The sequence below is a fragment of the Gopherus flavomarginatus genome, chromosome 2, assembly GCF_025201925.1.
Source record: "Gopherus flavomarginatus isolate rGopFla2 chromosome 2, rGopFla2.mat.asm, whole genome shotgun sequence".
In the NCBI taxonomy this organism is placed as follows: Eukaryota; Metazoa; Chordata; order Testudines; family Testudinidae; genus Gopherus; species Gopherus flavomarginatus.
Genome location: NC_066618.1, coordinates 172848796 through 172868179, shown reverse-complemented (window position 1 = coordinate 172868179; position 19384 = coordinate 172848796). Strand labels below are relative to the sequence as shown.

General features: G+C 38.9%; 1 protein-coding gene across 3 annotated transcripts in view; it reads left to right on the top strand.

Moving 5' to 3' along the window:
• The window catches only part of DROSHA (drosha ribonuclease III), a 113492-nt gene that overhangs the window by 12004 nt on the left and 82104 nt on the right, over positions 1 to 19384 (top strand). Inside the window, exons 4-10 of one of the 3 annotated variants that reach the window (XM_050939847.1) lie at positions 237 to 468; positions 3143 to 3284; positions 6710 to 6864; positions 9795 to 9875; positions 13276 to 13362; positions 13479 to 13565; positions 18981 to 19052. In XM_050939847.1, the coding sequence (XP_050795804.1) occupies positions 237 to 468; positions 3143 to 3284; positions 6710 to 6864; positions 9795 to 9875; positions 13276 to 13362; positions 13479 to 13565; positions 18981 to 19052 (856 nt within the window). Of the gene's footprint in view, positions 1 to 236; positions 469 to 3142; positions 3318 to 6709; positions 6865 to 8732; positions 8864 to 9018; positions 9154 to 9794; positions 9876 to 13275; positions 13363 to 13478; positions 13566 to 18980; positions 19053 to 19384 lie in introns of those variants that run through there. The other 2 variants (XM_050939846.1, XM_050939848.1) reach the window with 2 other exon arrangements.

Sequence of the window (19384 nt, the reverse complement as noted above, 5' to 3'; positions counted from 1 at the left end):
TTAATGCCAGAGTTGCTGCTAAATGACTCCATATACTAGATTTGTACCAAAAGCTAATATTTACTGTTGAAAGTTAACATCTTAAAATAAGGAAATACGAAGTGAACTCTACTACAAGTCATATGGTAAAATGACCTATTGATTTGAAGTAAACTATTCATTTTGTATTATAACTATATCAATATTAAAAAACAAAACAACTTGTAATTGTTTTTCTTTCTTTTCTCCCATTGAAGCCGATCCCCCAGCCGAGAGAGAAAGAGACCTCGATGGGAGGAGGAGAGAGAGAGATGGTCAGAGAATCAGAGTGCCAGTAAAGAGAAGAGTTATACCTCTATTAAAGACAAAGAGCCAGAGGAGATCATTTCAGAAAAAAATGAAGAGGAAGATGAAGAATTGCTCAAGCCTGTGTGGGTTCGTTGTACCCATTCAGAAAGCTACTATTCAAATGACCCTATGGATCAAGTGGTACGTCTATGAAGATCCCTCAGTTACTATGTACTATCCTTGTATACAATGATTACTACAAGCATTTTAACAGCTTTACATTTTTGTTTTATCCAATGCTTAATGCTCCCCAATTTTCTTTTCCCTGTAGTTTTATTTTCATCACTCTTCAGTTATTTGTATTTTGGTAATATAATCCGCAGGTGCAGATATCCGCAGACCATGTTTGTGGATAGTGGATGAATGCAGATCCAAATTTTATATCTAGAGGCCTGCAAATCTGTGGATATCTGTGGACCATGGTTGCAGATCACGGATTGGATGCAGATGCCGATTTTGTATCCACACAGGGCTCTACCGATAACTACAGTGTATAGTTGAATGCAGTTCTCTATTGTCAGGGTCAGCTGGTGAAAGGATGCCTTTCCGTATGTCCCAGTGATTTTATACGAAGTTCCCATGCTACATTGGACCGTTTCTAGGAAATGTTTGTTGTTTTGTTGATTTTTTTTCATTTGTTCATTCTGGAATGATGAAACCACACCATATTTTAAGACATTATATTGCAAAGCCTCTGTCGCAGGGCAGGTATGCCCTGTCAGGGGAACTGTCTTGGATGCAGGGCAGGATGGCCTAATAGCCGAAGTCAGTGGGGCCACCCTTTAGTGCAGGCTGGGGTGGTATGGTCTTGGGGCTGAACTCAATAGGACTGCTTGTCTAAATGAGGCAGTATGGCCTGGTGGACATGTTACCCAGGGTTCTTTCAACCCAAAGCTCTGGGTAACTTTTACTCTGTGTGAGGTGGTGTCAGGAAATAAATGAGGGGGGACATGGCCGTCCGATCGATAGATGGCTGGCACAAACAGGACAACACGAGTACTTTCACCTACAGATACACTTTACTTAGTCTCAAGCACTTACACACGTCCGCAACAAGTTAGTAAAACACCCCCAACCCTTGATAATTACCAAAGCTGGGTGTGGCTCTCGAGTGAAACAGTGGCAGGCTTCCAGTGGCCAAATCTTCCGTCTCCTGGAGGGGACCGCAAGATGTATCCAGAGAGAGAGTCCAAAAAGGATCCCCAAACAAGTCCAACTACCTCAAGCTTTTTCCCTTATTTATACATTAGTAATAGAATGACATGTCCCTTAAAGAAAACTTGTAAAGCAAGCAGTTCCAATGGGCAAGCAAGAGGCTCCTTCTGATTGTTGATTAACCAGGTGTGGGTTCTTCCAGAGTTTGCAGCCTTGAGACCCCAATAGACACTCCTGGGGCACACTCCTGGGGCACATCCTGCTCTTTTAAAATGCATGTATCAGCAACTTCAACACAATTCTTATCAGGAAGGAAGCGGGATCAGGCCTGCCCTTTCTGTGGCACCTCAAAACCCTCTCACCTCCTGCCTTGGTCAAGTTGAGACTGCTGAATGGCCAATTTACAGCTTGCTGACTAGGCTGCCTTTAACAATAAGCCATAGTGGTTTCAGGCACTTTACTGGTTTGCCAAAGTCTCCCCGTACAGCCAAGCAGGGGGTGGCTCAGTGGCTGGGGTAGGGAGACCCAGGCCCTCCCTATTCCACCAGCCCAGGGCCCTATCAGCAGCAAGTGTATCCGCCATGGAGTCAGGGGGGATCCCTTCAAAACACACTGACTCTGTTCCTGGTTCCACAATCGGATCAATGTCTATTTCCCCTGGGCTACTTCCTGCCCTGTAGTCCACAGGTCCTCTGTATCTCTAGGGTCATTGACCGGTGAAGTTCCTGATGACTCCTTTCCCTAATGGGCTTCCATGGGTATTTGCCTGGATCTCAGTGTGTCTGGCCTGATCCTCAGTGGGAGCCCACAACACACATTCATAGAATGTCAGGGTTGGAAGGGACCTCAAGAGGTCATCTAGTCCAACCCCCTGCTCAAAGCAGGACCAATCCCCAGACAGATTTTTGCCCCAGTTCCCTAAATGGCCCCCTCAATGATTGAACTCACAACCCTGGGTTTAGCAGGCCAATACTCAAACCACTGAGCTATCCCTCCCCCACATTCTGTACTCCTGGGGGAATTCTGTGCCACTGTTTGTGCACAGAATTTATGTCCCCTGTAAATTTCTTTGCTTCCTCACAGAAAAATGACTTTCTGATGGGGAAGCAAAGGGAAGTCACAACAGTGGGTATGTGACCCTCCCCAGCAGTATGTTTCGGTGACCCAGGACAGCCGGAAGAGAGGTAAATCACTGCTGGGCAGGCAGCGGGACTGGTGAAACCTGGCTGGTGGCTCCTACTGTATGCCAGCCTTAGCTGCTAGTCCCTGCTGCAGAAAGCTCTGCAAACTCTCACCTCTGTGCAGCCAGTGGCCTGTGCTCCCTGATGCCATGCTGGAGCCTCCACATTTATTTGACAAATACAATTTGCAGAATTTTGCAGAATTTTAAAATATTGTGCACAGAGTTTTTATTATTTTGGAGCATAATTTTTAGTTTTTTTGGTGCAGAATGCTCTCAGGAGTAGTCCTCAATGATCAGCCCAGACTGAGCTGGGCTGCTCACTATTATACTGGGGTCTCAGTTGGGACAAAGGGGCATGACTTCCACAGCCCACAGAATGGTGTTAACCCTGTCCTGTCCAGTGCGGGGCAGTTATACCCCTTCACAGCCTCCTTAAATTTTCTGTTTGTTTTATTTTTGGTTTGTTGTCATTATCAGGGGGACTCCACGGTAGTTGGAACAAGTCGGCTCCGAGATTTGTATGAAAGGTTTGAGGAGGAGTTAGGAAAGCGACAAGCAAAAGCCAAAGCAGCCCGGCCACCATGGGAGCCACCAAAGACCAAACTCGATGAGGATTTAGGTAAATGCCACGTTGGCGAAGACCTGAAACTGAGTAATAAACAGTGACTATATTCTTTATATCAGTTTGTGTGTTCTTTTGTGTGAATATATGCTGGATGATGTTTTCAAAAGTGCTCGGCGTCAGCCTAACTGTGCTCCCATTGAAATCAGTGGGAGTCTGACCATTGCCTTCGGTGGGAGTGGAATTATGTCAACGCTGGGTGCTTTTGAAAACTGCACCCTTTGTGTAGTGGGCGTTATCTTTAAAGTGTCAAATTGCAGGCTGTTGTGGCAGCTGAAAATAAGATCATTGCTCAAGTACAATTGAAAGATGGTTGAAGAAATGGCATATGCATTTTAAACATATACTGTTTTACCGTGGCTCTCTGTTTAACATGAGGTAAAAAACTTGCTAATTAGCACATCATTACTCTGCATGAAATATTGTTGGTCACTCCCCAGCTCAAGGTAAAGATTGAATAGAGGAATGCTATAATAAGTCTCAGAATGCTCAGAAGTCAATTATTTTTGTAAAACACGTTTGCTCTTTGTCTGTCTAGCACCCAAAAACATGTTAAGCCAGTCACAAATCAAATGAGATCTGGTCTTTGCTCTGAAGAGCTCACAGTCTAATTTTAGGAAAGATACAATGTGATGGTCTCTCAAATAGGTAGAAAGGAAAGACAAGGAGAACAATCATAAATTCACATGGTATCTAAGGATGGTTATGATCCTGATCCTACATAATGGTGAGAGTTGCTGCACTCCCGTTGTGGATTAGTCTCACACTGCACATCTTGATGGTTTCATTATGTTCAAAGTACTGGGTTTTGAAATACATTTTAACTTACAGAGTGATGGTTCATAGGCTGAGAATTTTGTACTGCAGTATATTTGCTAAAATATGATATGTCATAACTAGAACTTAGATGATAAACAGTAAAGATAAATGAGCCCAAGTACATACTTGTGGTGGTATCCTTTTTGCATTTATTTACTAGGGACCCTGTCTTCCTCCCCTTGCAGTTTTTGCATTTACTTCAGTAGGAGCATTGTTGGGCCCTTGCTTATTATTTATTAAACTTCAGTGATTTCCAGTGTCTCACTCAGTCCTTGGTATTAATTAGTGACATTCACTTCTATATCAAGGTAGCTTGAGGTTACATTTTTTTATTCAAGTTTTATATCTATGATGGGTAAACAACTGAGCTGCTCAAAAGTGAGCCTAGTCATATATGTATCTTTATTTTTTCATGTTATTTTGCCATAAATATAGCATAATACAATCAGTGAGATATTAGCAAAGTAAAATGACATCCCAGGGAGACACAGAAATAGATATGGATTTTAATTTAAAAAATGTGTTAACTATTCTAAACATAGTAAATGTACTTTTTGGTCTGTGCCGTATATACAGGGTGAAATTCACCCAAGAGTGGAGGGCCCATTGAAAAGCCTGCGCATCTTTTAGCCCCTGCGGGAGAATAGTTTCATGCAGAGGTGTCTGCCTTCCCTGGGCACCATGGATGGTGCTGTTGGCAGTGAGGAGGGGGACAGGCTACTAAATTTATCCTACTTGTATGCAGTCAGTTGCCTAGTGGGCACAGAAAGGCTTTCACCACTGTTCCAGTCTGCAGCCTGAATCAGTTAGCCATGCAGACATGGGGGCTTATATGTTTGCACGAGCCTTTCCCACAGCCTGATTCAAACGTAGGCTTGGCAGAATTCAATTTTTATTCTTTTACTACTTTGATGGCTCATATTGATGTTTGTATTTAAGCATTTTTTGAAATTTTATCCATTTAATTTTTTCACACTTGTGCAAAACTATGGGTTTTAAGCATTTAATTTTATTTTTAGTGATTTAAATTTTTACAGTTGTGGAAAATAATGGGAGGGGTCAGATAATTATTTAATGGCTGTAGATGTTGAGATTCAAAATGTTAAAGCTTTCTAGAAATCAAAGCACAAATCGTCAATATCACATATCAAAATATACAAAGTAAATTGCCTTAAATCAAACTCTGATAAGTCCTCATGCAGCATTTTTCTTCCCTTGCCTATTGGTAAATTTTGATTTTTATAAATAGATTTTTTTTTGTTGATTTGTATGTGCATGGTGAAATCAATATTTACCAACATTTACAGATAAAAGTCCAATCCTTTAAAGCCTACTTATATGGGGTTTGGCAGGAGGTGTTAAATTTCCACTATAGAAAACGGCTCCCTTCTGCTTCGGTTATTGCACATAATGTTATTTGAAGGGGGAAACATCTCCTTCAGAGAACCAGAGCAAAAAGAAGACAAAAATAAGAGTCCTGTAATAGTACTGGAAATACTGGGGTTTCAGAGGAATTAAGTTTAGCTCTCCCTTCAGGCAGGTTTTTTTTTTTTTTTTTTTTTTTTTAAGTGACTAAGGAAATTTCTGATAAACTCCTAAACTATCACTAGCTTGTGAAAAGCTAATCCCACTCCATAAAATGCTAGAGCTCTCCATGGACATCTGGAATTCTGAACTATTGTGTGGCCTTCAGTTCCCTAATTTAACCTTACAGGTCCGGGAACATTGCTTTTTTGCATACACCCTTTTTAGAGTGGGGGGGGGGAAGAAATTGGTTAATGGTTATCGACAAAAAAATTAAATAATCTTGGTTACAAACACAAATATATGCAGTACTATTACCATAACTAATGTGAACCTGAAACAACTTGAAAAGAAACAAGCTCTGTTTAATTGACCTTCAGTGTGCATGGTCATGAATATAGATGCAATGTACATGTTTTCAGTCTTTTTTTTTTTAAAGATTTTACTTGTGTGGATTGTAAATTCATAGTCCTCTTCCCTGCAATCCTTTAGCTTCAAACAATTGTGATTGGGAGCATAAAAAGTGCTCTTCTGAATTTACCAAGTTGACCAAGAGAGCATAGAATTGCTCTCTTAGTCAGCTGGTCAGATTATTCCACTGATGTGGGCAAACAAATTCAGTTAATGCAACTTTCAATAATCTTAGCATTTACTGTCACTCTTTAAATTAAAACTTTATTGCTGTCCTAGGATTCATAAGAGCCACTCCAAATGTTATGTTTCAGAGTAGCAGCCGTGTTAGTCTGTATCAGCAAAAAGAACAAGGAGTACTTGTAGCAACTTAGAGACTAACAAATTTATTTGAGGATAAGCTTTTGTGCGCTAAAGCCCACTTCATCCACTGCATGCATCTGATGAAGTAAGTGGGCTTTAGCCCACAAAAGCTTATACTCACATAAATTTGTTAGTCTCTAACGTGCCACAAGTTCTCCTCATTCTTTTTTCGGAATGTTATATAAGTCTTTGATAATTTGCAGATCTATATGATGCTTGCTTGGATATTAGAAAATTCCTTGCTGTTTTGGAAAAGAATGAATGGGGGTTCTTTTCAACTAACCTTATTTTTACGTTTGAACCAGAGAGCTCCAGTGAGTCTGACTGTGACTCGGATGACAATAGCAGCTGTTCTAGCAGTTCAGATTCTGAAGTGTTTGATGTTATTGCGGAAATTAAGCGTAAAAAAGCTCACCCTGATCGTCTGCATGAGGAGCTCTGGTACAATGACCCCGGACAGGTATTGTGTGAAGAACATTCACTGTGTATTTAAAAGGTTTGTTCTGGGAGCCATTCAGATCTACAGATCAGAATATACCAGATGACACCTGTTGTCTCCTGTGCAAATTGATATTTTTTTCATCCTTTCTCGATTATATTTTATTGTTGTTCAGTGCACATTACTTTCAATCTCAGGAGTTAAATTAAAACCCTAGAACCCTAGAGATTCTTCACCCTGAATCATATTTGACTGTATTTGTAAACTCTGCATTACCAGCAATGTAATGGTGCTATTCTGTTAGCCTAGCAATAAAGGCACAAAGATAAATGCCGGGATGAGGGAGCGAGAGAGCTTGTAGAGCTGCTTTACAAATGATTCACCTAAAAGCTCTTACTGTATAATGATAAATAATGCCTTAAATATGCTGTTAATGCTCCTAATTTCTTGCCTAATGTTTCTGCTATAATTGCATGCAGATTATAGTCCTCGTTAAATGTAATTGGTGAGCTCATGAAATGTTGTTTGAATATATATGTTACACAGAGATCAGGCGGTTCTTTGCAAATTTGCCATCTCCATCTTTCTTTTTTAACTCTTTTATGGTTCCTTCTAACTCCTTGTCAACTGGCACCCCCCGTACACTTGTTTTTCCTGCCTTTTATTTGAGGCACGAAACTAGAAGGCCACAAATTATAATGGCAGAAGATACTGCAATGCACATTGCTGCCGTGAGAATTCAAAGATCTGTTGACGCTTCCATTATAAGGTCTCATTTACGCTCCTAGGGTTAAAAAAAAAATTAATAAAACACAACCCAAAATTATAGAACTATTGAGATATTTAACTGAGAAAATTATGTTGTACGAATATATATAGATATAATAGAATCCTCAGTGTGAAATGTTTGCCAAATAGAGAGAGGTGAAGGGCCATGAAGTGAACAGTATCAGAAATGCATGGTTATTTCCATGAATTTATCTTGAGTTACTTCTTCCTAAGGGACATCTGAAAAAAGTTCCAAAAAAGTCATGATGGCCTTGCCAATGAAATACTTTTTATATCTGAGTTTTATTAGGTACAGAACAATTTTATTTTAAATAGCGTGCTTTCCCATAATTTTGGTCAGTATTCTAATGCAAAAGTGATAGGCTTATAAATGCCTTGGGTGGATATCCCAAAATGCTTTACAGACCCTCACTCCCACAAAACAGGAATGAACGTCAAGCAAGTCTTGCACAAAAAAACCCCCCAATCCAAGCCAAACAAAGAAGCCTGACAGCGTAATTTTTGTGTAAACCACTCGTCCTTCTTGCCTGTCATCTATCGCTAATTCATGTCATGTTGTATCTAACACACATTGCAAGCACTTTTGGGCCTTACTGGTGACCTAGCTTCTGTGTAAATCCCCAGGCATACACTTAAGGTGGTATATTCAAATACAATTTAATAATAAGAGTAAATGTCAAGATTTTCAAAAGCGGCTTGTGGTATTGAGACACCTTGGAGGGCCCTGATTTTCATGAAGTGTTGAACTAATTGAGTGTTTATTGTATTATTTATCTCTCTTGTCTCTGATATGTAAGATATACATGCAAGTGAGAAAATGTGCTTTCAGCTTAGTCTTGACGTGAGAATATTTTGCCAATGTTTATTTAGCACACTTGTTCTTGAAGGATTCCAAAGTGTGTCAAACTGTATAAGAGCAAAATACCACATCATTCTGATATTAAGGATGCACAGTTAAACACCCAAAGGTGAGGAAATGCGCACTACATCTTAAGCCCCCTTGCATGCATGTGTTATGACAAAATCTAAGAGGAAAATGATGTCAGCCAAACAGTCAATAGATTAACCTTAAAACTGGGCTGCCTTTTTTTCCCCCTCAGGCCATATGGAGTCCATTCCCACTGTTCATTGTTGGCTCCCTGTCACTGAGACACCCTAGCCTTCTCTCTGTTGGCTGAGGATGTCCCCCCCACCACGGAGCTCTGTTGGGACCTGCAAACTGCTTCTAAAGGTAAGGGGAGTCCCATGGTGGGTTTTTATACACAATTGCAGTTTTTTGAAGTTTTAAAATATATTTATACCTTATAGGGTATAAAATATAATAATTAAAACTTTGCAAAACTGTAAAGGGGTGGAAAAAGAAGGAGACTTAATCTACTTCTGTAGGTTGGCTCCAGTCTCTACCGGGGTTCTGTGGTGGGTGTGACATCACAGCCAGAAAGCATGCTAGGGTGTTGCACTAACTGGAACTGCCAGTCTGCAGTGGGCCCAGACTTCACAGGGCTTGGAGGTAAAAAGAAGGTAAGTTTCAATTTTATATTGTGTGTAGTGCCCTTCTTGACAGTTATTTGGTATATTCATCCCATAATTCAGAAATGGCCATATTTAAAAAAAAAAAAACTATGTTCAGGCATCTTTTGAAGTACTCCAGTTATGTCTCTAAAGTGCCAAAGAAGACCCCAAACCTACAAACGTTTACACTTGCTTAATTTTGCATACATGGGGTGAAATCCTGGCCTCATTGTAGTCAAATTCCTTAGGACCATTGTTTCGCCAACTAAAATACTTGTGTATAAAATAAAGCCCATGAATATATAAAGTGCAGGGTTATTGGCTGCACGTAGCAGATCGTTCTAATAAATAAGAATTGGAAAGGCTATACCTTACATGTGATACTGCAGTGGTGTCATTCTGCTAACGTTGGTATCCCTTCTTACACTGCACAAAAAACAGTGACAGTCTAATGCTGTTGTGCAGTTTCCTTAGATCAGTATGTACAAACAGTTTGCTGCTTAAATGGCTGTTCTAAAACCAATAAATCTTGTAAGTATAACAGGCTCTTTGAAGCATCAGCATTCATGATGTTAAAACCAAAACGCTTTTCCAGACATCGTCTCTTGTCTTTTTTCAATAAAAACAGAATCCTGTTTTGTTTTTGACAGATGAATGATGGACCACTGTGCAAATGCAGTGCTAAAGCCAGACGAACAGGAATAAGACACAGCATTTATCCTGGTGAAGAGGTAATGAGTTTTGAATATTGCACTTATAAATGCCATATTGTCAGCAGTAGGCAGGTACTTGTTTTGCTCTGACATAAATTGGAGGAAGTTATTGTTTTAGAGTAAACTATTGTGTCATATTAAATCAGTCAGGTTTCTTACCGGTTGTGTAATTTCACATTTAGGATGTGCTACCTGTAATGAAACTCCATATGAAAACTAGGGAAAATAGTTGCTGCGCCTATGCACTAGCCAATTTCTTTTTAAAGTTTCTGAAACATTCAGCTAAATTAATAACAAAAAAAGCATGAACTACCACTGAGTCACAGATATCAAGGAGATGCACAAGTTATGTTTTTGCTGAGTCTTCCCTGTAGAGGAGGTGTGTAAAGGGAAAGTGAATAAATTAGTTACTTTCTTGCTGATAGTAGCAAGACATGCAATTGCCTCAACATGGAAACATATCTGCACTAGAAACACACAGAAGTGCTATTTTTCTTATGATATAGCAACCTTCCTGTGGAAAAAAGATATTGCTGAAGTCTCACTGTTTTTATCTGTAGAGGTAACCGACACATCGTGATTGTATTTTCTTGTTTTCCCTTAAAATACAAAGAGCTTTAGAGCACATCAGTTTTAATAGAAACCGTTTTGTTTTATGAGAACATTAAGAACATTAGAACAGCCACACTGGGTCAGAAAATAGGTCCATCCGGCCCAGTCTCCTGTCTTCCGACAGTGGCCAATCCCATTTGCCCCAGCGGGACTGAACAGAACAGGTAATCATCAAGTGATCCATTCCAAGCTTCTAGAAAACAGAGACTAGGGACACCATCTCTGCCCATCCTGGCTAATAGCCATGAGCTTATTTAGATATTTTTTGAACGCTGTTATAGTCTTGGCCTTCACAACATCCTCTGGCAAAGAGTTCCACAGACTGACTGTGTTGTGTGGAAAAAATACTCCCTTTTGTTTGTTTTAAACCTGCTGCCTGTTAATTTAATTTGGTGACCCCTAGTTCTTGTATTACGAGAAGGAGTAAATAACACTTCCTTATTTACTTTACACCAGTCATGATTTTATAGACCTCAATTATATTCCCCCTTAGTCGCCTCTTTTCCAAGCTGAAAAGTCCCAGTCTTATTAATCTCTCCTCATACAGAAGCCGTTCCATACCCCTAATCATTTTGTTGCCCTTTTCTGAACCATCTCCAATTCCAGTATGTCTTTTTTGAGATGGGGCGACCACATCTGCATGCAGTATTCAATATATGGGCGTACCATGGATTTATATAGAGGCAACATGATATTTTCTGTCTTCTTATCTATCCCTTTCTTAATGAATCCCAACATTCTGTTCACTTTTTTGACTGCCGCTGCACATTGAGCGGATGTTCTCTGAGAAATATCCACAATGACTCCAAGAGCTCTTTCTTGAGTGGTAACAGCTAATTTAGACCCCATCGTTATATATGTATAGTTTGGTTATGTTTTCCAGTGTGCATTACTTGGCATTTATCAACATTGAATTTCATCTGCCATTTTGTTGCCCAGTCACCCAGGTTTGTGAGGTTCTTTTGGAGCTCTTCTCAGTTTGCCTGGGACTTTACTATCTTGAGTAGTTTTGTATCATCTGCAAATTTTGCCACCTCACTCTTTATCCCTTTTTCCAGATCATTAATGAATATGTTGAATAGGATTGGTCCCAGTACAGACCCCCGAGGGACACCACTATTTACCTCTCTGCATTCTGAAAACTGACCATTTATTCCTACCCTTTGTTTCCTATCTTTTAACCAGTTACCGATCCATGAGAGGATCTACCCTCTTATCCCATGACAGCTTACTTTGCTTAATGGCCTTTGGTGAGGGACCTTGTCAAAGCCTTTCTGAATATCTATATTGACTGGATCCCCTTTGTCCATGTGCTTGTTTACCCCCTCCAAGAATTCTAGTAGATTGCTGAGACATGATTTCCCTTTACAAAACCCATGTTAACTTTTCCCCAAGAAAATACATTCAAGAATTTGTTGTTGTTTTTTTAATCCTTCATTCTTAATTTAAAATGTATCTGTATTGTTCAGCCCCTATTTTATAAACGTATTGGTGATTGAAGAATTCATAAAATTGACCATCTTAAAATTATAGTATAGGTACAGAGTTAATTTTCAGCATGGTGCGCTGCATGGCTTTGTTCTTATCCTACAATGGTTTGTATAACTGATCATTCATGAAATTGGTCATTCATGAGGTTCTACTGTTTTTTTATTTTATCATTTTCTCTATGTGTGACTTTCCAAATAAAAATCAAACAAAATAATTGTTTGCTGTTTTTTTTTGTCTCCCCCTCTTCCCTCCCCCCTTTTTTTTAACTGCAGCTGCTCCCTCTGCTTTGTTGCATTTCAGGATTCATGAACATTTCTGTTTCATGGATTTATTACCCTGTCTCAGAAAATTACTCCAGACTGAAGCGTGTAATAAACTATTTTAGACATAGATTAATTTCCCTCATCCCCTCACACAACAGTAAATTTTGTTGAAGGAGAAACATTTTTTGTAGGTGAAAATTTTGAAATCTGACTGACTCACTGTGAGGAGGTAGCTGCCCCTAAAGATGAGGATGCTGGGAATTTTGGGGGCTCATAAAAGTCCATGATAGATTCTCTTAATCTGGTGTGAGCCTCAGAGCACTGAGAACCTAGCAGAAAACAGATCCTCCAAGGGCTTCCTTTAATCTAGTTGCTGGTGAGTATTTTTACCCATTAAACCTGAGAGCTTCAGAAGAACCTGAAAATATGAGTCTTGGGAACCTTATATTCCACGGAACCACATGCAGACCTTCCTACATTTAGACATAGCCATTCATGTGTTTTTCATAGGAAGACTATGTGGTCTGCTAGTTAAAGCAGGACACTGGCAGACCTGGGTTCTTTGTCCGTTTCTGATGCTGATTTACTGTGTGATGCTGGACTAGTCTGATTGATGCCTCAGTTTGTCCACTTGTCAAGTGAAGATACCTGCTTACCTTTGTAGTGAATTGAGATTGTCCAATAAAAAATCTAAGTATAATCTTTATAATTTTTTAATTAATTGCCTAAAATGAAATTATATTTAAAAGAAAAGCATCTGAACACTTAGACTGGCTTCTGTATGCAAGAGAGGTGCATAACAATATGGAGAATGTATGAACTGCACTTACATTTTGCCCAGAATAATATCCCTGTATACGTTTCTGAAGTTAAATAAAAAAGGTATTATGCTATGACTTCCCTCCTCCTCCAAGAATACTTAATTGTGGCTACCTATTTTGTTTATTTTTTTTGTAGTGAGCATTTTATGGATGTTAAAAGTGTTTTATTCCCTCATTTTATTTAAATTAACCTTGACTCTGCGCATAATTCTATGAATCTTTCTCTTAAAGCCTATTAAGCCATGTCGCCCCATGACCAACAATGCTGGAAGACTGTACCACTATCGAATTACAGTGTCACCTCCCACAAACTTCTTGGTAAGTACTTTATAAACAATTCCTGCCAAGCTTCCAGTTCAATTTATTTTAACATTGACATGTGTCGTGCCACGGCTGTCTTAACTTTAACTTCTTTTGTTTTTGGTATTTTTTAGACAGACAGGCCAACAGTTATAGAATATGATGACCATGAATATATCTTTGAAGGGTTTTCTATGTTTGCACACGCCCCTTTGACAAATGTAAGTATATTCATTTTATGCATAGTACTTTTCTAGAAGGCAGGCTATTTCTGCCCTTTTAAATAGCACTTGTATAAATCAAGTGTACTTCTTGTCAATTTCACTTGAAAATGGGAGGGTGACATTTGTGCTAATGAGGCTCAGGTTTTATCCTGACTAATTGGAGTAAGTATTCCTTTCATACTGTGATTGAGGCTGTAGTGTGCAACAGAATAATATTTTTGCATGTGTCAAGATTTGGGAATGAGATAAAATGTGGATAACTTGTTAAAACTGTTAATTGGATTTAAATTGGATGAACTTTTTGAGTTGGCAAAGTTAATAGAAAAGGAAAACCAATAATTTTAACCGATAACATGGGAACGGATTAGTTCAGATCACCTAGTTTTAAAAACCTTGACTTCAGTAGAAATTTACTAAAAATTTCCTGTAGTTTCCAACATCAGTTCAGCTCCCTATCAAATTATTAGTAAAATGATGCATTTTATGGTTTGGTGGGGCTATTTAAAATCAGGTATTTTGCAGCTTCAATGGAATCCTACTCTACATCAAAAATGGGTGCCCTGGTATCCCATCATCCTTTTGTTTCTCAAATTCCAAGTATTTTCATCTGATAGTTTTAGAGTTGAAGGCCAGAAGGGGCCACAAGAACATCTAGTCTGACCTCCTGCATATCACAGGCCACCACCTACACACTACACCCAACTACCAAAATTATGCCCAAGTATTACAGCCCTCAAGAGACTAGACTATTATTACCACAGGCAGGGAATAGGAAGGACCAACATGCACCAATGCCCAAGCCCCCACAATTGCTGTGAAGTGATTAAGTGAGATATACCCAGATGATCCCAGCAAGTGACCCAGCCCCCACAACTGAGGAAAAGGGGAAAGAAACCAAAGGTCACTGACATTCTGATCTGAGTAGAAGTATAGAAACACTTACCAGGAACTGTATGTTTACAAGAATTAATCAAAGGGATACTGTCAACTTAAAAATCACTCCTCTGCTTACAAATTTTATACCTACTATTGTTACAAGGAACATCTATTCTCTTCCCCCCCCTCCAGAACCTGCACGGTTCTCAATGAGAGGATTGGGCCCCAAGAGTATTCTAATTGAAAGAGATTGAGAAGAATATGTCTTCCTTTTTTCAATCTGCTCACTTGGTGCTTTTGACAGCTCTTTGTGTGTGATCAATTTCACAGTTTCCTCCCTCTAGTCACCAGGGGATTGTTTTTCCCTGTTGTTTCACACAGGAACATCAACGAGAGTACCACTTTAAAAAGTAGAAAAATGTGATCGTAAAACAAGTATCGAGACTAGAACACAGCTATAGTGTAATAGGAAACACATTTTAACTGATTATTTTATTTTATTTTATTTTTTTTAATGTGACTAGATTTCAAGTTGTCAATTTATTCACAACTTGAATTAGTTTGGTCTCATTACGCAAATAAAGGAACATGTTTACACTGTAGAGTCACATATGAAATAACAGGATATGCCAAACTTGATTAAGAAACAGTGTCTAGCTGACTAGAAAAGTGATGGTGCCTGTGAAAGGGCCCCACTGTTCCTTGACAAAAGCAAACGTGATTGGGGTTTCAGCATTCTCTAAAACCTTTTGCTGTGATGGTTCTCTTAGCTCTGGTCTACAAATTTATGTCGATGTAACTACGTCCACACCCCTGAGCGACCCAGGGCACAGCTACATTACAAAATTAAGTCTACCTAACTTACATTGCTTATGCGTGTCTACACTTTGCTCCTTGTATCAGCAGTGTGCATCCTCACCAAGAATGCTTGCATCGATTGAACTGTCAGTGTGGGGCATTGTGGGATGGCTTCTGAAAGCCTGCAACAGTTGATGTAAGAAACGTAGTGTCTACACACTGACACTGTGTCAGCCTAACTACATTGACCTAAACTGTATACCTCTCATGGAGGTGGAGTTAATAAGTCAGTGTAGCGGGCAAGTTACATCAGTGGAAGCGAAGTTTTAGTGTAGACATTTACAGAGTTAGGTCTACATTAGCTGCCTTGCATCAACCTATCTCTGTAGTGTAGACCAGGGCACAGTTATAACAACCTAATCTCTGGTTTAGACAGTGTTGTGTGTTGATGAGAGGGCTTCTCCTGTTGACATTGCTAGTGCCTTTAGAGAAGTGGAGTCCCTTCGCCAATGGGAGAAGCTCTCCTGTTGGTCTAGATAGCGCCACTGCAGCACTGTGAGTGTAGACAAGCTCTTAGTGTTCAAAGGCAATTTTGTCACCCAGTCCCTCCATTTTCACTTTTGGGGACATAGAGCAGAAAGAAACACTTAAGCTTTTTCATTTGGGAAGATACTATACTAAGGATAAAGGAACCACCTTTTCTTTAGAATACAAATTCACTCTAAGTCAAGCATGAGTTGGAGAATTACAGACGAAATGTGTTACAGAAAATTCTTCCACCAGAGGCAAAGAGAATTCACACTGCCCTGTATGAGCTGATACCTGAAGATACTCAACCTACTTCTAGTGTGGAACTTGTGTGTTTTGGGCACAAAACTACTGGAGCCTTGTTTGCAGTTTTCTTCCTGTACCTTTTTTGCTAACTATATGAAAATGGTCAGCAGCAAGTGATAATTCTAACAGATTGCTCTTTACTGCAGACATATGGTCATAAAGTAACACCACGCAGTCTTTTCTGATATCAACAGGATACTAGATAGGCAAGGCCTTCACAAGGAGAATGCTGTTGCTGTACTGTAAGGCTTTTGACAGCAATTATGGAGGAATTGCCATTTCAGAGGCATTTCAGGATATGCTTGATAAATAGCAGATGGCTAAGTGTAGCATCCACATGGTTCTTTGCAAGAATGGAGATAATATAACAAAATATTTTAATGAGACAAATTTCTATAGCTGAGGAGGCTTCACTTGCACCCTGCAGCTCTGTAGCAAAGCTGCATTATTAGCCAAGCTGGACAAATATTAGATAAAATGATAAGTCAAATCATAGATGTTCAATGAATAATGCATCAGTTATTCAATCAGCTTTATAACAGCATTATTCTTTGAATACATTATTCAACAAATAGCATTCTTCCAGCTTTTTTAAGTGCAGCTGTGCATGGGAAACTTGTTCCTAGTTATTTGGAAGTTGCTCACCTGTTTTAAGAATCCCTTGTCTGGTCTCTTTATTCTGCACAGAAGACAAATGGAAATAGTCCTGGCTGTTAAGCAGCTGATTCAGAAAGTCCTGACTTGGTCATCTTTAGACATCTGTTGTAAAATAGACTCTCACAATATTTTAAAGCACTGTTGAAATAAATGTGACTGCTTATTTTTTCCCCAAACGTTGAGTAACATATCTTAATGTCCTGATTCTTAATTTCTATTGAAAGGTATCCAGTATCAAATACATTTGAAGAAAGGGATTTATCATATTCTTAATTTAATATTGGTAATCTGTAGGGGATTTTGTTTCTGAATAAACAAGTTCATAATAGGGGGAACATCTACAAAGATGGTTGCATCTGGAATCTTCCTAGTAACAACTATACTTGGTAGATGTAGCCTAAAGATTAACATTAGTGAGAGATGTGTATTTTGGGTGGAGAGGAAGGGAGTGTAAGCCCAGGGTCACGGTGCTGCAAGCAGATGCAGGCAGACAGGAGCTTGTACTTGTGAATTGAATTCAGCATGCCTCTTTGCAGGTACAGAGATCCATTGCAGGATTGGGGCCTTAAATTGTTTCAGTTTCATGAATCGCTGATCATTATGAGGTGGTCTCTTATATTTGCACGGACAGTGAAAGTTTCAGCCATGTTGACTTAAAAATGGCAAGAATTTAAGTTCTCTCACGGCTCACTGGATTAGAAAGACATGCAATTGTGTATGTTCTGGATTGCCTGCTTGCTTTTTGCACCAAAACCTTTAGAATCCAAATTGTAAAGCTAAATTTTAAGATCAGTGAAAATGACACTACTAATCATTGAAAGTGTAATTTAAATATTCTTTTAATATTTCAATGCTACACTTGAGTGGAGTCTTAGTAGTGAGTGTTACAAACCTAAAAAGAAATTGTCAAAGTATTTTTCACAATTGAAGTTAAAACTGGCTGTTAAAAAGCCCCTTGAAAGCACAAAACTGCAATCTTGTCCATCCCTCTTCCCCCCCCACCACTAATTTTCTATTATACAGGAGTCCTAGTTTGTTATACAATTCTTGTGATTACTGGGGTGTGATAGGGTTCTTTTTTACTGAGGGGAAGGAAAATAAACCTTTACAGGGATGCCATCATCTTGAAGACTACGTTTCCATATGAAAATTCATCCAACACTCTCCTCTTTCCCCCCAAAAATCTCTAACTATAACTGATAGAGATTACAGAAAAAAAAGTTCTCTTTTTTCAGTGTGTTTACTTCATGTGTTTGACAGCACTCTGTATACAGTCAGTTGCATTTCCTGTCTTATGTGCTAGCATTATGACATGTGTCTCATGCCCTGATCTGAGAGAGCTAGTGTATTTACTAGTAACAACTACAGTAAAGCTGAAACTGAAGAGGCTGCAGTCAAAAATGAAGGTGAAGGAGAAATGAAGAGTTTGGCCCAAGCATGTGTGGTAGTTATTTTGAGCCTGCCCATTGTCCTTTCCTGTAAACACCCTCATCATAATAAGCAGTAGCAGCAGCAGAATAGAAAAAGTTCTGTAATATTTTGACAGGGATATTGGAAAAATATTTGCAAGGGGTATTCTAGTAAATTACAATTTTTTGAAATTGGTCAATTTAAAAAAAAAAATCAGGTTGACATTGTCCCTCTAAAACAAACAGGGTGGTGAGGGGCAGTCTATGGACTTTGCAAGCTTTTGTACTAAAAAATGATTAAATATTTGGTTTACCAGACGGTATAGTATTTTTTAGCTCTATTTTGTGTAAACCTATAAATATGTACTGCAAGTCCCTGTGTCATGCTCCCATTACATAAAGATGTATTAAAACAATGTGGCTAATAAGATTAGTAGTGGGCTAAAAACACTTTTTGCTTCGAGGTCGCTAGACCAGTCTGGCACCCTCTACCATGCACAGTAAATTCATCTACAAATACAATATTTTCAAAATGGGAGAAGAGAGATCTGTTAGTTAATTTTGCTTTTGCTGAAAAAAAACACAATTTCCAGTAGATGGCATTGTTTGACCAATGATTCCTGTCAGTCCTATGTTATTTCACAAGCAGAGTTATTATTGTCATCTATTTCTCTCTCTCTCCCTCCTGCCCCAAACTTTATGTGAACTCCCTAAGGCAACAGTTTTACTAAGTGTCCTTTTCATCAGATGGAAATTCTTAGGAAACATAATTGTATGAGTGATGCAGTCAGCATCATATGTCCTTTCAAACTGAACCGCTCTTCTGTTTTCCTTCCAGATTCCTCTGTGTAAAGTAATCAGATTTAACATTGACTATACAATTCATTTCATTGAAGAGATGATGCCTGAGGTAAGGGCGATAATTAGTCAAGAGATCAGTTTAGGTTATGAATTGTTGATATGTTTAAAGGATTAACTCTGTAGTATTTAGCTTCATGCACCCTCTGAATGTATAGCTGAATGGAAACCTATGATTTCTACATAAAGCTTTAAGCATATATCTAGGACCCTATATATTGAAAATAAATTTAAGAATACTCAGCTTTAGCCATACCTCTTTGAACTTTTCAAAGATCTGTACAAATATATTTCAGACAATATGCCTGTGAAATAAGGTAAGTGTCTGTGCCTACTTTACAAATGGGGAAACTGATGCATAATAAGGTGGTGGTTTGCCATGCA